The 18,894-nt window shown below is 33.2% G+C and overlaps 1 protein-coding gene across 1 annotated transcript; it reads right to left on the reverse strand.

Moving 5' to 3' along the window:
• Positions 1-1,672: 1,672 nt before the first annotated feature.
• On the reverse strand, positions 1,673-11,373 carry LOC137401814 (ileal sodium/bile acid cotransporter-like). Its single transcript, XM_068088291.1, has 10 exons — positions 11,188-11,373; positions 10,055-10,221; positions 9,616-9,745; positions 9,204-9,355; positions 8,300-8,419; positions 6,418-6,589; positions 5,172-5,359; positions 4,705-4,881; positions 3,381-3,563; positions 1,673-2,272 (listed from the first exon to the last, which is right to left on the reverse strand). Exons 1-10 carry the CDS (start codon positions 11,264-11,266, stop codon positions 2,090-2,092), a joined length of 1,551 nt encoding a protein of 516 aa, XP_067944392.1. The 5' UTR covers positions 11,267-11,373; the 3' UTR covers positions 1,673-2,089.
• Positions 11,374-18,894: the final 7,521 nt, after the last annotated feature.

Genomic DNA, 18,894 nt, shown 5'->3' on the forward strand with positions numbered 1-18,894 from the left:
TAATATTTTGATTGAGCAGGTTGCTGCACAACAATGCATTCTTGAACAGTGCACTTTTAATCAGATATTTACATGTAGATAACTAAGCATCTGTAACGTGCACACTTATGATAGCATCTAGTTTCACTTTCACTAGTACCCTGGCAGTTTGGTGAATTGTGAGAGATTATTAGATGTAATAACTATTCGCACAATTGTTCAAAGTTTGGTAATTCAGTTGAATTGTTTGGGTGTTAGAATGTTAGTATATCAAGCTGAATGCCAGGAGTTTAGGTCTGTAACGTTCAATCTTTGTTTTTCAACACCCAACAGTGACCTTGGATCTACCTTCTACTAGAGTAAAGACTACATAAGGTTTTGTGAATAACAGGTTATGTCCATGTCAGGTAGAAGCCGTACGCACATAGACATCAATGATTAGACTGTTGTTGTGTCATGTAGAAGTTGTGCCCACATAAACATCAATGTCTAGACTGCTGCTGTGTCTTGTAGAAGTTGTGCCCACATAAACATTAATGTCTAGACAGCTGATGTGTCATGTAGAAATTGTGCCCACATAAACAATAATGTCTAGACTGCTGCTGTGTCATGTAGAAGTTGTGCCCACATAAACATCGATGACTAGACTGCTGACCAATAAAGTTGACCAACTTTTTAGGTTTCTGAAGTTATGGCGACGATGTAAATGGAGGAGTTCTATTTACGAGAGATGTGATATCTTTTGATCACCATCTCTTTGTGTCATTTTGCTTTCTCATGTCTTTTTCTGTTGTTGTTCTGTAGCTGATAATTAAAGCGTTGCGAGATATACATTTACTTATACTCCCAGACACACTTGCTGTTTTCTCTTGCAGTAGTTATATTAAACGCACAAATGTCTTTTAGAAGAAAGAATAAGACAGGACTTATGTCTGCATAACAGTCTATAAAAACTTTTCATTGTTGGAATGATTCAAATTTAGATATGTGTGCACGTTGAGGTAATGTCTTTCAATGTTAATAAGTGTTTTAATTGATATTCGCGAGTTGCAGATTAATGCGAGCTCTTTGTTAAAAAAATACAAAATTCTAAGTTGAAGGTCATGGCAGCGCACTCTTGTCTTGCTTAGCAGCATGCTTTTAAAACGAGAAAGACTGAAGTGTAGAAAGTGTTTAAAATGAATAGCTTGCATGGCATTTTCTTGCGCATCATCCGCAAGTGCTGTTTCCACTTTTTGCATGCATGAAACGTATGGTAGAAATTTGCAAGTAACGAAGTTTGCTTGAACTGCGGATTGTTGCCATTTCTATGTTGAGGATGATGGAGACTTGCAAATTAACCGTGTCAAGGTCAAATTAACCGTGTCATGAAAGCATAGTGAGGGGTTTAATGTCTGTGCAATAAGTAATTGCTAGCATATTTCAACAGAAAGGTGTGCCTGAATTTTCATGCGTTTGTCCGAGTGAACCGAAATCCTGCCTCAGTTTTTACTGCTGTTTTTTTCAATACCTGTTGTTAACACATAAGCTTAGTTGAGATACCTTTTTGTATTTGTGAAATAATTGAATTTTTCGAAGTGAAATATTTGCACTTTGTGTCGCTAGGTTACTAAAAACTTCTGCTTGTCACCTTGATGAGGTTGAAATTGGCAATATGCTTGCATTGATTCTTTCACGAATCAATTTAGGTAGGTATTTATTATAAATATTAAATAAATGTACATTTTAAGATACAAATACATCTAACTAAAGTAGAAACAGTATGCCACGCTGACATGTCTCATTCAGACTTACAGTTTTGTGTGGAAAATTCGATAGTCAACAAAAAACAGTCCAGCTGTTAAATGGGTGATTTAAAACAGACATATTGGACAAACTTTATATGCCAATAAAAACTTGTCTACATATAAAATTAGCAAAAGAAAAATCAGCATATAAGTATAAATGTTCATTGGCATTTTTCTGTTAAAATTTAACTTCTGTAAAGCAATCGAATAACATGAAAAAATTTGAGCGTGTTAAAGGTTTTACAAAAGTTTTACATCTCATATAAAGTATTTAATTATATTAAAAAATTTTGGAGATTAATATGGACGATAAGTGAAAATGCTTATCGGTTCAATAATTTCATCTCTACAGATGGCAGTTCTCTTTTTTCAAACTCGTTATTTGCTGTTGGCTCATCAAGTGAATCCAACTCGAGTCGCTGTTTCTCACAAGCAATGGTCTCCATACTTTCATCACTGATTGAGCTCTCACTGTCTGTTATATTTTTCTCGCTTTTGGCTTTTTTCTGCAATAAAGATCATTGATGTTATTTGGTCACAACAAGGTTAGAAAGGTCTTACTCAACGAGGCTTGTATTTAAGAACAAAATGCCTACTTCTAACTCCAAAAATCTACCTCTTTATGTTTAGTTACCAGAGATTGATGACATACACATAAAAAATCAAATTTGCTTGTTTTTCATAATTATGAAATAATCATAACCAGACAGTTCATCAGTAAAACTGGTGCTCTCTCAGCAAGCAGTCTTTTAGCATTTGCTCATAGTTAATTGTATGTTTGCATAAACTTCAATGCTCACAAGTAAATTAGGAATGTCAGGTTACATCGGTATATATCTTTTTCTGCTAAGGGAAAAACAAGCTATGTAAGCCAAGCAATGATAGCAGCTCTGACCAAACCATCTTACTCGTGAATGCTGTCAAGGATAGATAAGTCAATATTAGTCATTACAGGAAAAAATTTTAATCAGAGCTGAACTATTGAACTGTAGAAATAAAATCGATTTATTTTAGAATAAAAGTAGTAACAAATCAAATTCAAAAAATAACTTTTATCGCTTTCAGCAATAAATTGAACATGGTTTTGGTAATTAGATAATGTTCTATTCACGTCAATATAGTCCAATACATTAACCATTTGATTCAATTTAAACTAACAGATCAAAGCCTTTGTACACAATTTTTTGTAAGACCATTTCCTATCGCCAATTTTATAGGTAATGAAAGGTTTGTAGCGGTTTTAAAAGGTACTAAGTTATAAATTGGTGCTTTTTCTTAAACTTTTTTTGGGTTTAGCCAATTATTCATGAAACATTTTGTATGTATCTTTATGATATTTTGATAAATAAACACAGATATTAATGGGCATAAATATATGTACATGTAGTATATACATAGAATAATTACATTACTGGAAATCATATTGAAGCACTATAATATTTCAATCATTATTCAAGTTTCATTTTAGTTATAGAAAGTCAAAACTTGGAAAAACGTTTAATAACTTCAAATAGAGGCTATCTGTGTTCCAAAGCATTCCTTTTACCTTATCCTATTGAATATTTTTACGCAACCAAGTCTGCATCCGTAAAATAAAAATGATGAAATATTTACCCTTTCTTTGAGCTTTTGTCTGAGCACATATATAGGAAGTATGATGAAGAATGGCCAACCAGCTACAACAGTTGACGCTATAGGAAGGGTGAGCGCCAGGTCATTATCAGGTTGGTTTGAAACGGACATAATGACTAGAGCGGAGACAGCAATACTCTGCATTCCTGTTTCAATAGCTATTGTCTGCAAAAAGAATAGGTTTCAATACTATCTCCAAACCGGGAGCAAAAACAGCATATTTATTATATTTCGCTATACAACCTATAAAATTTATAGGATATATGTATACAGTTTTATAGAAACTTTGCATCGCTAAATGTATTGATTATTAAGAGTAGGGGTCAAAGTAACTCTTTGACATTTATACTTGTGCAAGTGAAACCCTTGAAATGCATGCTAAATTTGGTCAAAAAATTACTGTTTTTCAAATATCAATAATTATTAGTAATAACTCAGTCGCCATTTATGCTCTTCTCATTCATGCAATATCAACACACAAATCCTGATTCAATAAATAAATGCAATAAAAATTTCATTAAATAATAATAATTTTGCCATGGCCTGTTAGGCTAGTGTCAAGCTATGATCACAGTGTTTCTCTATAGATCTGTATACACTGCTATTAGATTTTAGTAAATTCTATGCTGTTTTTTGATATAAGCAACGATTTTTGTTGTTAACACAGAAGTGTTTTTGTTATGTTTATGAGAGCAAGCGGCTTTAAAACTCAACTTTTTTCTAATTAGGGAGTCACTGATGCTTAGTATTACCTAAACGAGTAGCCAGGCAGGGCAGCCTCACGTGCTGTGAGAAATTGTCAGATGTGGCAGTAAAACACAGAAGATAAGTAGGTGTACAATAATTCTATAGCATGGAAGACGATTAGTTGAAACAGGTGGTCTCATGCTGGGTGCAAAGCTGTGGGTTTGCATCCCATATGATGTAATCCTTTTTGACTCTCTACGTGCTGCTTTACACAGACGGATTAATGAACAGAATCATTATAGCAAATATTATGATAAAGATGAAGATGGTGTGCAGCAAAGTGATATTAGTTTTCAATAGATCTTTTTTAAAGATTTATGAAATCATGAGCTCATTCTCCTAAATATAAGCACTTAATCAAATTTTCAAACATAGCAAGTTCTAGTTAATTTAGCCCTAGCAATTTGCCCAGCAGCCTAAACCCAGGTCATTGTAGGTCTATGTTGCTAATTTGCGAAAGCAGCCTGAAGCTGATAACTACACATTTTAAAGCTAAAAATATACAAATATTGCTCAAAATATGATGTCATTTTAAACCAGAGATAGCTAATGCTTTTACCTTTATTAGCCTCCAGTCAAACCGGCAGATCCAAGCAACTAGCCCACCAAGTAAATATCCACCATAGGGCAGAGCGCAAGCCGCTATAGTCAGTTCCATATCCCATTTAACGAAGACATAGAATTTGACGTATATAAGGAAAACTAAGAAAAAGATGAGGGCCAATAGGAACATCACCTGTAAAGAGGAGAACCAATAAGAACTGTGCTCATCATGGTGAGAACTGATCTGAACAGACTTCATAAAAATGAGAGTTACTAAAAACAGCCCCTGTAAAGGTAGGAGCCAATAAAAACTGTTCCTGTAAAGGTGAAAGCCAAATAGAACAGATATTGCATAAATGAGAGCGGTTGCAACTGTTCATTTGAGGTTTTCCATTTGTTACAAAAAACTGAATATTTAACCTCTTTCAAAAGTATTTTTAATTATTAAAAATCTTAAATTTACATAAAACAGTTTGTACTTACATTCAGCCATTTTTTTATAGCTAAAGCGACTCGAGGAAGCTTATATTTCATGAGAGCTCCGATACCCAAAGGGACGACTATAAATGCAAGGCTTTGTAAGATGTTTAGGAATGGAATTTGAACTTTCTCCACTCCTTCGTCTGCAGGAATAGTTTCTCCGAGAGTATATAGCCACAGCGGCAGCATTCCTACAAGCAAAATTACATTTCAAGTTAATTATCTGAGTTTTGTGATGCCGCTGAGTTATGTATATAATTTTTTCAAGTTGGAAACTTAGATTTGACTAGTTTCAATTAAAAACAGAAGTTTTTATGCAAATCAAGTTTTTTGACTATTAAACTATTTACTATTTCTTGAAAGATTTTGTAGTAACACTAGACTAAAAAGTTAACCATCAAAATTATGTATCATAATGCATGTATATACTTGGAAAAGGTAGGACTACAACTAAAACAGACTTGGTTAGATGTAGTCAAAGTTAAAGTCAAATTAGTCAATGTTACACAAATAATTACACACTGATAACTATTAATATTGTTTCATTAAAGTTTTACAAGTTTTTACTAACAATGATATTATTTGCACCTGTATTGCACCTGGATTGGGTGTCAGTGCTTTTTAACGGGAGTAACAAGGTACAATGGTCAATGCTTGCTCTTCATATAAAGTCATAACAGCATTTTGCATCGTGCTGTTGGCATGGAATTCTGCTTTGTTATAAAAATTGTTTGAAACAGTACAAACAGTTACGAGAGACTTGAAAAAATCATTAGCAAATACTTAAGATGTTTGGTGATTAGGCTGATGATAAAAGTAGCTCAAATGAAATTGATTCTTAGAACTTGTGTCTGTGATGACTTATGTTCAACAACAGTAGTACAAAGTGAAAAACTATTATAATAATTTATTACTATGTTTTGCTTGTATATTTAAATTTGTAATAAGTAATGACTATGTCACAACAATAAAGGTGTTGACGATGTCAACACTAAGTCATGCTTTTTAACTGATAAGAAAGAGATAAAACCGAAATAGCCAGCTGGCTATATTTGATGCTGAATTTAAAGTGACAATCACAAAGTGAAAAACAAAGCATAACTATTGTTTGTGACGATTGTAATTAAATACTCCTATTATAACCAAGAAGCAAGACGAAACAACTCTTAAATCCTTAAGTTGAGCCTGTACACACAGGCGCTTACACAAACACAAAAGTTTTGTTATATAACGTGATAATGCAACATACCAATTGAAGCAACAGTTCCAAGGGTAGTCATGGTTACGCTGAGTGACATATCTCCATCAAACAATCTGGAGTACATGTTGCTGGTTCCTCCGCCTGGAGAGCAGCCCATGGCAAAGAATCCTAACGCTTTTCCTCCAGTATATCCAAAGATCCAGATGACAGCATATGAGATCTACAAAAATGTAAATAGCTGCAAATATGCTCGTGATATATTTTAATGTATTTCATCCTTTTCCTCGCTATTCTTAAATAAAACTTCAAATTAAATAAAGACAGTACAATCTCATCAAGTTTCAAAAACTTTAATGATCAACATTTGTAGATCTCCAACACATCTCTTTAGTGACTATATATCTCAACTTTGTATGGCATGAATTATTTTTTTTTTGAAAGTGAAGAAGAGTTGTTTGAACTGTAAAAATTACATGTTGGTTTTTGTCTGTCCAAACACAACTGACTTGTAGTTCTACCTTTCAATACAACATACATAAAATGCTCAAAAAATAGATGCAAAATCAGTTTTTGATTTTCACGATGTCTCAGACTTCAACCATAGACAATGAGAAAACCAAAATGCTTATTAGATAAAAAATAACATTGTATCTGATGTAGCTGGAAAGGGAAAACATAGTCATTCAACCTTGATGACAGAATTCCCATGTCGCACAAGCAACCCGATTGAATTAAATATTGAATAAGTAATTTAGATGTGTTTTCATGAGTTCATAAATACCTTAACTTATATTAGATGGTATTTAACGTACATGCAGCATCACCTTTGGAAATCTAATGCATCTTTCTAACTTACTTTACTCGTATTAATTAAATACATGTTATTTATGTTTTATGAGTACTAAGACAGTAAACAGAATTACTGTAGCTATGTACTTAACGTGCACTTAAAAAGACAGAGTGCAGGTTTTTACATGACTGCACTCGTTTTTATCAGATTCAAATTCATTCTGAAATAGTTTTTGAATTACCTAACAGCATAGAAAAATACACAAAAGATTTAAAACACCTGAAAATTACTCATCTTCGCACTTCAGTGAGTCTTTTCATAGTTTTATGAGCGGGTTGCAAAGAAGAATGTTTCTATGCTCAAATTTCAATGCACGTTATTTTCGCGTTGTCTGACTGAATAATGTCACATGATAGCCACTTTACGCAGTTTACCCAGCGTAATAGCTGGTTAAACTGATTTGAACTGAATGGATGGGTTGGGACATCAAACTCACTCTTTATCTGATTATATCTTAATATTTAGCCATTTTTCTATTGTATCAGATTGACAGCTATTTATTAGTAAACCATTGCCTGTAAGCGAGATGCTTAAATAGCCCGACTTTCAGTGCAACACGTGCCACAGTTTCAACAAATAGCAACTATTCTCACGAGTTGTTACAAGAAGGAATTATCAGCCTAGAGAGATCGCCATTTCTTCATGAGAACAATAAAACTTACTAATTTCAATTACTTTAATGGTTGAACTTTACTCTTTAGAGTTATTAACCATCATTGCTCTAAAATAGCTAACTGTTAACACTCTGAAATGAATGACTGTTAACACTCTTAAAATAAAAGTGTGCAATGGTTAACTATTAAAGCTTTAAAATGATCATAACATTGTAGAGGCTGCCATTATGGTAGAACGGCTCACTGTTAACCTACAGTGTTAACCTCACTGTTAACCTACAGTGTTAACATCACTGTTAACCTACAGTATTAATGCCACTGTTAACCTACAGTATTAACCTAACCTCACCATTAACCTACAGTGTTAACCTACTATGAACCTATTAAAGTGGCCAGTGAGTAAACTAGCCTAAAGCTGAAGAGGCAAAATGCTAACAAACACTCACATAGAGTAAATGTTACATACTAGTGGCATGATGGTAAACTGTGCTAGTACGGCTACTATAGGGGCTTTTGGTTTCTTTAGGTGCTCTTTGATCGTTTCAAATTCCAGATCATTTCCTGTGGCCAGCATGACGATGGTGACCTGCAAACACAGCCGATTCATGAAATACATTTATTACTGAAGATACAAATCTTAAAGTGCAGTAGCTGTGTCATTGTAAATATGTTATTATGTGTTGTGTATTACATATTATGTTGTTATGTATTATACTATTAGTTATTTTATATGTCCCATGTAGTGTGTTACTTTTTTATTATGTATAAGGTTATTGTGTCTGTATTTCTTGTTACGTAATATGTATTATGCCATTACGCATTATGTTTTATTTGCTTAAATATTACATGTAAGTATTTCATTATTATGTATTAGTTTATGTATTATGTATGTTTATTAATATTAATTTTAATATTACATGTGTGTTAATATGTATACAAGACACTCATATTAGCTACTCAAACATTTGTCTACCTTTAGTAAATCCTTTTTGATTTACCAAATGGGCAACCTCATTAAAGTTAATAAAATTAATAGATGTAGCATGACGAAAATCAAGTTTTGTGTCTGCTTCTTTTGTGTATAATATAATTTTACATGCATCAGTTGTTAGCACGTTCTTTAACAACGCATTATTTGTAATACATCTATTAGCATGTAGAACACAAAGCAGCAAGCTTTTTTCACTCGGTATGCCAACATCCGTCTTAGTTTCTAAAAATGTAGATTTAGATTAGTGAGTGGATGGAGGTATTCAACCATAATGGTTGAATACCTCTTTCTACTGATTTTTGAATGAAAATAAAACTTGTAATTTCATTTCCTAATACTGGAAATGTTTTACTTAAATTTTCAGAGCTGTAAAACTCACCAATATCATAATGGAGAGGTTGTAAGCTGTATCTACTGGCCTGTGAGGACGGATAGCTCGAAGTAGGACAACTCCTAAATACTCATCATCTGTGGTCTCATTTGACTGACTATAAAACTTTAGATTTGAATAGCCAATGTAAACTGCGGTACCTGTTAAACAAAGAGCAAACATGCTTAAGATACCCCTACTACCTCTGAGCTCTCACGGCAAGTTTGCACTCAGTTTGGAATTGAAAAAATTGGAATCGTTCCTTCTTATTAATTCTTTCAGTATTATGTTACATTTGTACATAATCCAATATCAATGCAACAAAATATATTTTCTAATTCTATAACATTAACTTTAATTAGACTTTTTGCAAATAATGAGTACAAGTTTTTTGTCTGTTGATTATCCTGATTTTGCTTACTGGTGAATGACAGGTTGTAACAGGTTTCTGTGTCTTGTAGTCCTTCATATTCAATGTCATTTGTAGAGTTAGGTCTTTCTATTGTGGAATTCCAGCTAATCTGTTCACAAGAAGAAATGAGAACATCGTCCTAAAAGAGTAACCTGAGCTTCGTTAAAATGTAATTCGTAGCTCATTGAATCTGCAAGATTAATTTTCTTGACTTCTTGTTGCGCAAGACTGAATGTTTGCTAATACGTGCGCTCCAGGAAATGAAAGTATTTTTGCACACATGTGCGATTTGGCAGTTGACTCATATGCGTTGACACCGCATACTCCTTGGTTCTATTTGATAAGGCAATGTACGTCATTAAGTAAAAAATGTGGTTCAATAAATCCTCTGGCTCATCAGATTCATGAAGAACAATAAATGTATGTACTGGTGGTAGAATTGACTTACTGAGACTGTAGCCACACTAGGCATAGAGCTTTCTATGAATATGTCAAAGTCTGTGATGTCTTTATCAACATATATAAGGACGGATAAAGAGTTAGAAGGGCTGCCATAGTATGTGGTCAGTAACACATCTTCTGGGTTTGCGAGTCGAATCCAGTTTGTACTGTTTCCTAACAATGAGATCAAAGGGTTTAATCGTTATCGCTTTAAAGACTTCTAAAAGATAACTAAGTCTACCAGCATATTCAGGAAGTTATTTATTCACAAGGAGATGATGAATGAGTTGTTGGCATTTGCAGAATTGTCTTCTCTTTTATTTGGTTTGACTAAAAGTTGTCACAGACTAGTTTAGAAATATTACATTTTCTATTTTGATGCGTGCTGAAATAGTTTGTGAAAGCTTTGAAACTATTTCCTAGGTAAATGCTTTTATTCAAATTTTTCTGGAACTAATTAAATTGAAAAGGGCGTTATTTCCTTTTACTGCGAGCCTCATGCTAAGGCCCTAATCACATAAGAAAAATAAGTCAATTTTCTAATAGTTTGTGACAAATATAACGTTGAATATTTCTAATGAAATGTTTAGTGGGTTTATACGGTCAACCATTCAAGTAAGAAAAAGTATTTCAATGGTTTTTGTATCTATGCCCAAAATTTCAAATACAGCACTTCATTGAACAGGTTAGCATGTTGGCACTCGTTTTTATGATAGCAGTTTTAACATAAAAAGCGATAAAACCAGGTTTAAGTGTTTTGGTTTTATAAAGTTCGCTTTTGAAAAAAAACCTATTGAAAAACGAAATAAAATTTTATACAACCTTTTTTGTTGTAGTATTCATTTAAAAAAAATTTTTTAAATAATTTTGTTTTATTAGCTGCTTTCATTTTTGATCCAGTTCAAAATAAGCAAAACTTGCAAAAAATAGAATTCCTACAGAAAGTCCTGCAAATGTGAATGTTTTGGCAATTAGAAAAATCGCAGTCAGAAATTGTTGGGATTTTTTCAAAAGTTATCGATTGGCACCCAAAATAATGAACCTGTAATCATTTAACTAAAAGAGATGAAATATTCCATATACGCTTTTAATGCCACATTCGGTGTTAAAAGCAAGTTTTGTTTTTTAAGAATAACTTACTGTTATGCTGGTCTGTTGATGCCGCAGAAAGACTGAGAACTACAAGAAGGAGGAAGGGAAGAGTATGCGCTGAGCCCATTCTACGCTTTACAATCCAGTGCAGTACCTTCTTCGTAAACTAATAGTTACTATGTGACGAGTCGAGTCGGATGCCGTGAAATTAAATAGTGAGCCACTCAAGCGATACAACCATGGGTGCTACACCGTTCCATTTGAATTGAATAGTCGAGACCTACACTATTAATACTGCGTATGCTATACTATCAAACCATCTGTGCTTCTTATTGGATGTGGTATATAAAGGTTTTCATTGGTTGATGTATTTTTTCTGGTTTGATTATAAATAAATCAATGACTGAGCTCAGTCAATGGCTCGTTGCCAATGGCTTCATTAGGTTCAAGATAAAATAACGCATTAAAGATCTAAGGCGTAATGTAGGACGAGGAAAATTATGTAACGTTTTCATTGATTAAGGGCCAACAAAGACCAAGAGATGTTGCAAGGGGGGTGGACACTAACGGAGATAAGAATATCACTGGAATCCATTCGTGACCGCTTAGAATGGTTTGTCACCACTTTGGTTGGGGGTCGGACAGTAACCGAAATAACGGACATGAAATTGGAAGGCAGCGTAAATAAAACTCACAAAGACAGCAAGCTGCTGAAAATGCATACGCAAGATCTGCCAAACACTCACACATGTAGTTCTGCTTTTCTCTTATAATTCAATTCATTTCATTTCCATATATAAAATAGTATACCACACCACAACATAACTTAATTTGGTATAGTGCATTATGATGTGATATGATATAATTTATAATAAAATAACCTAATATATATATAATATATATGTTAATAATGATAATAATATATATATAAATATACATACAATTACTAGTAGTGGAATATTTATTTTTCACATTTTATCTGAAGAGTGCAAGCCTAACGCACAAAACTTTAATTAATAAAATGTTTTAGCAAAACTTGTTGTTTTTTAGTACACATAGTTTTATATATAAATATATATATATACAGTAGATGCAGTATGAACAGTCTCTGGCATGAAAGTGCTCAATATTAAAATAGAGCGATGTAAAATTGGGTAAAAATGAAAGTTAAAGTTAAGTTTAAAACAACTTTATTACTAATAGTTTCATATTGCCATGCAATAATCATCAGATAAAATTGTTAGCACTGAAAACGACTTATATATAGATGGAAATAAAAGCGTAGGTCTTAAAATACCTAAATACACCACTGATACGTAGGATTAAAATTAGCAAGCAGCACGATTTAAAGCCTCAACAAAGCAGAAGTTTAAAAGTTAAGTCTTAAAATTGCTTAAAAGGAATTTGCCAGCATGTCTACATGTTGAAACTAGTTCGCAGCGTTTGTTTAAGGTAGCAATGTTAGGATTGTATATAATATCAAGTGGAGCATAGTCAAAAGAGCTACATCATACAACAAGACCACAGGCAGATGCAATCTATGTCTGTATGAGAAATTTTATATTATATACAATCCTAACATTGCTACCTTAAACAAACGCTGCGAACTAGTTTCAACATGTAGACATGCTGGCAAATTCCTTTTAAGCAATTTTAAGACTTGACTTTTAAACTTCTGCTTTGTTGAGGCTTTAAATCGTGTTGCTTGCTAATTTTAATCCTACGTATCAGTGGTGTATTTAGGTATTTTAAGACCTACGCTTTTATTTCCATCTATATATAAGTCGTTTTCAGTGCTAACAATTTTATCTGATGATTATTGCATGGCAATATGAAACTATTAGTAATAAAGTTGTTTTAAACTTAACTTTAACTTTCATTTTTACCCATTTTTAAATATATATATATATATATATATATTTAGCTACAATACTTACAAGTTCTGAGTACCAGAATTTTGTTTGATTTAAAAGTTTAACATTCAGCCTGTATCAAAATAAATAGGCTAAAATTTTGCAACTTTTTAAATTAGATTGGTAAGTACACTTTGTTAGAAAAATATGTAAAAAGATTACAATCTTGAGAAAGACTAAGTAAAGGTGGACACATGAAGATATCTTTTGAATTCACGTTAGTATTACGTTAGCACTAGATAGGACCCTGATGCTTTAAGATATGGTTCTTTTACAGCCTTTTGTCCCACCTTATGAGCAACTTATTAAATACTTACTGATTAATTGTAAACCAACGTGGCTTCTCTAATTTTCTAATTACCTTTGAACCCCATAACCCGGCGGTATCTGTATTAATGCTGTGAAAATAAGGTCATTTGAACAGCTGTTGCTGGTTGGCAAACCAAAGTGGTGACAAACCATTTAATGTACCCCTTTAAAGATTATTACTTTCAAATTGTAATGTAAAAGGGATAAAAAGTTTGGTTAACAGATGGGTCAAGTTGCTGTTACATAGATAAATTGTTTGGATAATCACAAAGGATGATAGGAATTCTACTCAGGCACTTACAGGAAACTTCGAGCAAATAAATAATGGCATTGCTTTCTCCTGCATCTTAGTTTATAGCATGAAAAACAAGAGGAGTGGGCGTAGAACTCTTAGTTAGCATAGACTCAAGTATTCCATGATATAACGGTGAAAAATTAATAACTTAACAAAATATACGATATTTTGTTATCATTTATCTTTTAGCTATACAAACCGGTTTAGGACCACAGGCGCTAAACAGCGAATATAAATTTGAGTCATATAAACCACTGCCGAGTAGCTGTGAATGGACGTAAAAGTCATGGAGAAAATGACTTATTGAATATATACACATGCATATATATATACATATATATATATATATATATATATATATATATATATATATATATTAGCTGTGCTACTCGGCATTGCCCAAGTATTAAAATCGGCCTATACACAATGAGAGGTAATGAGAGCTTCCCGCTACTTGCTATTAGCCTGGCACATTGCCAATGGTTAATTTGAGTAAGCTTACTAATAAGAGCTAACCCTCTCTGTGTCGTTATGCCATCATTTTGCGTTGGGAACTAAAGCGGTTGTAATATTTGCTCTCGCATAGCAACATATATCGCCTGTAAACATCAAGCCTGTTTGGCTGATTGGTAAGGCATTGGAGTGTCAAACTGGAGAGTCTCAAATTAAATCTTCTGCGATACGGATTCCTTAGTTCAAAATTTAAACAGGTTTAGCTGGAAAGCCACACAATGTTGAAAAATATATAGATAGATACATACTATTCTTGCCATAAAGTAGTCTTATTGCTGAAAAATATGAGAAGTCGTTTTTACTTGACCGATTTTGCTTCACAACGACGAGACTAAAACTAGAAAGTAAATGGGTAAATTAAAGCGGTTCATTTTGGAACTCTGCTATCTGATATTCAACAGTTGTGACCTAAAGAACCAGCAATTCATCAGTTGCTATGGGCTATTAAGCAATAACTTCAATAGAGACAAATCACAGTGCTAACCTGATCAACTGATTAAACACCTGCATCACTTTAGCTTGTTTTTGCTAGTTTAGCAATTTTTTATAGTTTTGATATATTTGCTGTTCTTAAGAAATTGTTTGTCAATCTTTTAGCTTCATCATAGTAAAAGTTATTTTAATTGTACTCACGTCGATCATGATATCGTATTAATGCGGTTGTCATCAACATCTGTCATCAACTTGCCTTGCTTATTAGGATACATGTGTGTTAACGTTGCAGCTTGATGTCACAAAATCGGTGTGTAAGTTTATTGTTCTAGTAAGTTCTCCATACCCTCATCATCTTTATTATTGCCATCATTAGCATCATCATATTTATCATCGACATCATTAGCATCATTATATTTATCATCGCCATCATTACCATCATTATATTTATCATCGCCATCATTACCATTATCATCTTTATCATCGCCATCATTACCATCAGCATATTTATCATCGCCATCCATATTACCAAAGCAGTCTATTGGTATAGCAATGACTGTTTTTATTTTGACCTAATCCAATCTCTTTAACCAGCTAAATTTCCTGTCCATATATACAATTTTTCATGTTGTTTTTTCTGAATGCATTCAAACCTCAATCCAGATTTTTCCGATTGCACTTTCTCGTTCTCTTTATTTTCCTCCCTTTCTCTCCCTTTTACTCCTCTCTCCCCTCTCTCTTTATTTATCACTCTGCCACTCTGACTCCCGCTCTCCCTCTCTCTCTCCCTCTCTCCCTCTCTCCCTCTCTCCCTCTCTCCCCCTCTCCCCCTCTTTCCCTCTCTCCCTCTCTCCCTCTCTCCCTCTCTCCCTCTCTCCTTCTCTCCCTCTCTCCCTCTCTCCCTCTCTCCCTCTTTTCTTTTGTCCCTTACTCCATCTCACTTTTTCTCTTTCTTTCTCTCTCACTCTTTCTCTTTTTCTCGCTTTCTCTCTCTCTCCTTTTGTCTCTCTCTTCTTGTAACTGGGAGTCCAAGCAGTCTCCAATTCAATTAGACAAAAATGGCTATGTGACTCCTTTTTTCTATACCTGAATATTAGAGATTTTAGCCCTCCAAGACAAACCCATTACATGTGCTGGCAGTCACTCAGTTTGCACATTTTTGACGTTGTGTGTACACGTATACATTTATATAGCTAAGGAATGTTTTCAAAAATTACTATTGTCTGCTTGCTAAGATACTGATCTCTTGTAGCTAAACCCGCTTAGACTTCCTTATACGCACTCTAGAAGCCTGCACACAGAAAACTAAATATGAGGTGATATGTTGTTTTTGTTTAGTCTATCTCACACCAATAAACATGAAGCTTACTTTTGCATTCTGATTGCAGTAATATCTGATCAACACGGTAATTCATCTATCGATCGCTTATGAATGGATCTAATAAATCATTTTAGCACACAAAATGAGGATTTATAAACCGTCCAGTTGCCATAGCTAGCCTAAAAGCGTTAAACTCTTTAGAAAGATTTAAGGCTACGTGTTCTACTGATGCATTGATGCATTTGGGCTGTCTCGCAGTCAATGAATCTTATATACATGTATTTCAGTTATCATGTACCATCAAGTACGGCAATTGAAGTAAAAAGTACTGTACATGTCATTTTTGTGATATTGTAAACCGTACGGCACTAAAACCCAAACACAACACGGGTAGTTTAATCACTTAAAGGTGAACTTGCACCAAATTTTAGTAGATTTTATTAGAAAGTTGTGATATTTTATATCATTTGCGATTGTTTTTGGTGTTTGAGGTTATCTGATTTCAGGACCGAAATCAACAAAATTTAATCATGGTTAGAACTCTCAGATCAAGTGAAAGTGTGACTATTACATCATTACTATTATGTGCAAAGGAACCGACAGAGTAACTACTCCTAACATTGCAATTTAAGCGTAATGACTGATATCAACTATTGCAACGATAGCAACTAGAGATGCATTTTTCCTCTGAGCGGGGTAACCGTGATCAAGTTCTGTCAATTCTAATCCTAGAACATCCAGGCAGTCAGACCACCTCAAAAATTAAAATAATAGCTAAGGATAGAAAAATTCTGATATTTTCTGATAAAATCTACTATTATTTTGTGTAAGTTTATATTTAACCCCATAGCATAGGAAACTCAAAAGCCTCTTTGGTGTACCAACTTGCAGCATAACTGACCAATCAGAGAACTTGGTTTTTGTCATAGTAGTTTTATTTGGTCTTCTCTCTTTCTACCTACAACAGCCTTGGAAAATCATATCGTCAAAACTTTTATAACAAATTAATTTATTCAGTGTGCCTGTATGAAAGGAATAACTAGATATCAAAGCGTTTGTCCCAATGATGCATTTTTCTAAAAACCTTTGTAATAAAAAAAGGATTCGTTTTGATTTAGTTTGCTGATTTTGTGAGCTTCTTGCAGAACTGTAAGTTATACTTGACGCAGAGTCATGTTGAGCAGTGGTTTGTTACCTGAAAGCTAGTCATCTGATACTTTTATACTAACATGATTTTAGAATAAAAGTTAATTAATGCCATTAACATGCATAGCGGTCTAGAACGCTTGACCAGTTGGGTTTATTTTCTAGACCTGGCATTTTAGTGTTGACTAGAATTAAATCCCACCATAAATTGGTCTCTGCAACTGCACATGTCAGATTACAGATTGATAAATTACGCTCTACATGAAATGTTGACATTGTAAACCAGTTGGTTCAACCAGGAATGACATGTGCCTTTGATAAAAGCTTTAATCTTGACTCTGGGAAAGAACAATAACATACTGCTAGTAGGTCATCAATAACTACAGTGCCGGACAAAATAGTTGGGACGCAATTGTTGAATCGCCAAATTTTACTTAATTTGTTTTCTCAGAGTTTTGGTAATTTAACATCTAGTAACTATGCATATTTATTTATCAATGGAATCATTACAATCTAAAGAACGCAACTAATTTCGTTTCAAAGAAATATTTCAGTCATCTCTCCATTTACCAAATAATTTTCATTGTGAGTCAAATTTTGAGAAGCTTACTCTAACTCACTCACTTGAGGATTAGTTCATCTCTCAGACTCACTTTGAAGTTCTAAATAAACTTCAAAAAAGGTTTGGTATTTTCTCAAGGCATGTTGTTTATGATTCTTGCATAACTTGAACACTAAAGTTGGCCAGTTTTGTATAAATTTGCTGTAAGCTGTTGAGAGAACATCACTCATTCACAACGTCCTCAAGATAAGAAGTTTACCGCGATGCATCTTTACACGGAGGAGAGCATGAAAATACGAGAAGTTTTAGCAAAATTAAACATCCCAAAATCTACTGCGTACAACACAATCAAATTTGTTGACAATTTTTCATATTGTCATGTTCTTAATGTTCTTATTATCATGTTTTAATCCTCCAGTAAGTGAGTTTGAATAAACCTTTTAAAGTTTGACTCACAATGAAAATTGTTTGGTAAATAGAGAGAGGAATAAAATATTCCTTTGAAACAAGAATAGTTGGGTTCCTTAGAGTGTAAGAATTTCATTGATATATAAATATGTATAGTTAGTAGAGGTTAAACTACCAAAACTCTGAGAAAACAAATTAAGTAGGAAATTGGCGATTCAACAATTGCGTCTCAACTATTTTGTCTGGCACTGTATGTTATCCTGACAAAATTGCTATGGAACACTTGAACTAGGCGTATGAACCAACATGTTTACAATAATATACATTTAACTTGGTTTTACAGAACACTTCAGAATATATGCATCTCTTAGCTGACATATACACATATTTGATGCATGTTTTCTCAGGATATTTAACTTAACCAAAATCAACATATTTTGAGCAAAATAGTTTACGCAAATATCTTTTAACATATCTTTAAAATAAGAAGAACAGTAATTGTAATTTTGTTATTAACGAACCTACTTGTGAACCAACTTACTTAATACAAAGTTTTGATGGTGGTCAGCAATAAATCAGTCAATTAAATAAAAATATTTAAATTAAATTTAATTATTAAACAAAAATTTAAATGAAAAAATGAAATGTGTAAACTAACTTTCATTTGTATAGTGTTTTTACCTTTTGAGCATTTAATGTATGTTCACAGAACATGTCCTAGAAGTCTCATGCATTGCTTTTTAATAATATGTTATTTAAAATAATTTTGGTTTATGCTAACTTTTGAAAATTCTTAATTAGATTCATGTTTATTTTTTTATTCTATCACAACTTTGACACTCTGAAGATTAAAATA

The sequence above is a fragment of the Watersipora subatra genome, chromosome 8, assembly GCF_963576615.1.
Source record: "Watersipora subatra chromosome 8, tzWatSuba1.1, whole genome shotgun sequence".
NCBI lineage: Eukaryota > Metazoa > Bryozoa > Gymnolaemata > Cheilostomatida > Watersiporidae > Watersipora > Watersipora subatra.

What these genes read in the sequence shown, in the direction of transcription:
- LOC137401814 (XM_068088291.1), bottom strand. Translation starts at nt 11,266, where the DNA reads ATGGGCTCAGCGCATACTCTTCCCTTCCTCCTTCTTGTAGTTCTCAGT. An exon ending in ACCTCTCCATTATGATATTG is followed by an intron (nt 8,420 to 9,203) that starts GTGAGTTTTACA and finishes CTGTGTTTGCAG; the next exon opens with GTCACCATCGTCATGCTGGC. An exon ending in TTGACTGGAGGCTAATAAAG is followed by an intron (nt 3,564 to 4,704) that starts GTAAAAGCATTA and finishes TTCTTTTTGCAG; the next exon opens with ACAATAGCTATTGAAACAGG.